We start from the raw sequence: 1,573 nt of genomic DNA, 5'->3' as shown, positions 1-1,573 counted from the left end.
CACGCGCCCGGCGTGAGTTTTAAGCCACCGGGTCCGGGACACGAACCGCGGTCGACTACATGGGAGTCCAGCGACATAGCCATTATGCTAACTGCTGGTTCCCTCAGTTGTATTCTTTACCCCACTATCATTTCTCACATTCCTGGAAAGGAGTCCCTCCCACCCCCAACCAGGTTCTCAGGGAGATAAGACAGGGTGGCTCCTGGATGGGAAGTGTCCCAAATGAGTGGCTCTGGGATCCACTCCAGACATGAAGTCCAATCTAGAGCCAACTGGGATCAAGTTGCCACCCTGGTGCCAGGCCGTGGAGGAACCGGCCTGCATGGCCCACAGGCTGTAGGAAGGGGGATCAGCAGAGTCCAGCCCCGGCAGCACCACTGCCCTGGAAGCCCCCCACTGCTGATTCTCCTTTCCCTCAGATCACTTCGACCACATCAAGGCAGCCATTGGATCCAAGTTCATCGGGATCGGCGGAGATTACGATGGGGCTGCCCAGTGAGTGCTTCCCTGTGGCTTGCTGGGACTGGCTGTTCAACAAAATGGCTTTGTTAGTCACTGTGCCCATGGCCCGGGGGGTCTTCATGGCTGCCTGGCATCTTCCCACTCCTAGGGTCTGTTTCCTAGGTTCACCTGTCTGCCTGCAGCCCAGTGTTCCCACTTTTAGGCATGATAATTGCTTAGGCCACCAGACAGCACTCATCTGCCTAGCACCTGCACTCACCCCAGGGCCAACAGACCAGTTCCCTCTGAACAGCCAGCCTGTCAGTAGAGTCAGTGGGGCTGACTACCTACTCTGCCCACAGCGGGGGCTGTGCTTAACAACTTTAATTCATTTTCTTCCTTTTTTTTTAAAAAAAAAAGAAAAAATTTTTTTTTTTAATTTCAGGGCCGGCAGGTGGCATGATGGTTAAGAAAGCAAGCCGCCTTGAACTGCTGTCAACCATGTGGGAGTCCAGCATCCTTAACCACCATGCCACCTGCTGGCCCCAAAATAATTCTTTTTTTTTTTTTTAAAGAACTATTTAATTTCATGCGTTGTCATTATTTTACTTTTACTTTAAAAAAAATTATTTTATTTAACTTTGTTTATTTATTTTAATTTGACCAGAGAGGGACAGAGTGAGAGAGAAAAAGAGAGAGAGAGAGAGAGAGAGAGTGAGAAAGCAAGCTGTCAGGTCCAGGACTCAAACCGTGGTCGCCATGTGAGAGTTCAGCGTCCTTAACCAGCATGCCACCTGCCAGTCCCTATATTTACTTTCTTGGACATTGATCAGAAAGAGGCAGAGGGGGAAAGTGAGAAAGCAAGCTGCCAGGTCCAGGACTCCAAACACAATCAGCCATGTGGGAGCCAAGCTGCCTTAACCACCACACCACCTGCTGGCCCCAATAAAATAATTCTTTTAAAAAAAGATTATTTTGGGAACCAGCAGTTAGCGTAATGGCTATGTTGCTGGACTCCCACATAGTTGACCGCAGTTCGCATCCCGGATCTGGTGGCTTAGAACTCATGCCGGGCATGTGTGCGTGCATGCCCAAGATCCCGAGAGGAGAATGGAGGAGAAGGGATTGAGGC

General features: G+C 50.3%; 1 protein-coding gene across 8 annotated transcripts in view; it reads left to right on the top strand.

Moving 5' to 3' along the window:
* DPEP2 (dipeptidase 2) overlaps positions 1–1,573 on the top strand; it is a 23,425-nt gene that overhangs the window by 20,170 nt on the left and 1,682 nt on the right. For all 8 annotated transcript variants that reach the window (XM_027775083.1, XM_027775081.1, XM_027775079.1 and 5 more), the window contains one exon: positions 420–495. In XM_027775083.1, coding sequence (XP_027630884.1) covers positions 420–495 — 76 coding nt within the window. The remainder of the gene's footprint in view (positions 1–419; positions 496–1,573) is intronic.

Source organism: Tupaia chinensis, unplaced genomic scaffold, assembly GCF_000334495.1.
Source record: "Tupaia chinensis unplaced genomic scaffold, TupChi_1.0 Scaffold000523_1, whole genome shotgun sequence".
NCBI lineage: Eukaryota > Metazoa > Chordata > Mammalia > Scandentia > Tupaiidae > Tupaia > Tupaia belangeri.
The sequence above is the reverse complement of the archived record's forward strand: the minus strand, read 5'-3'. Positions and strand labels throughout refer to the sequence as shown.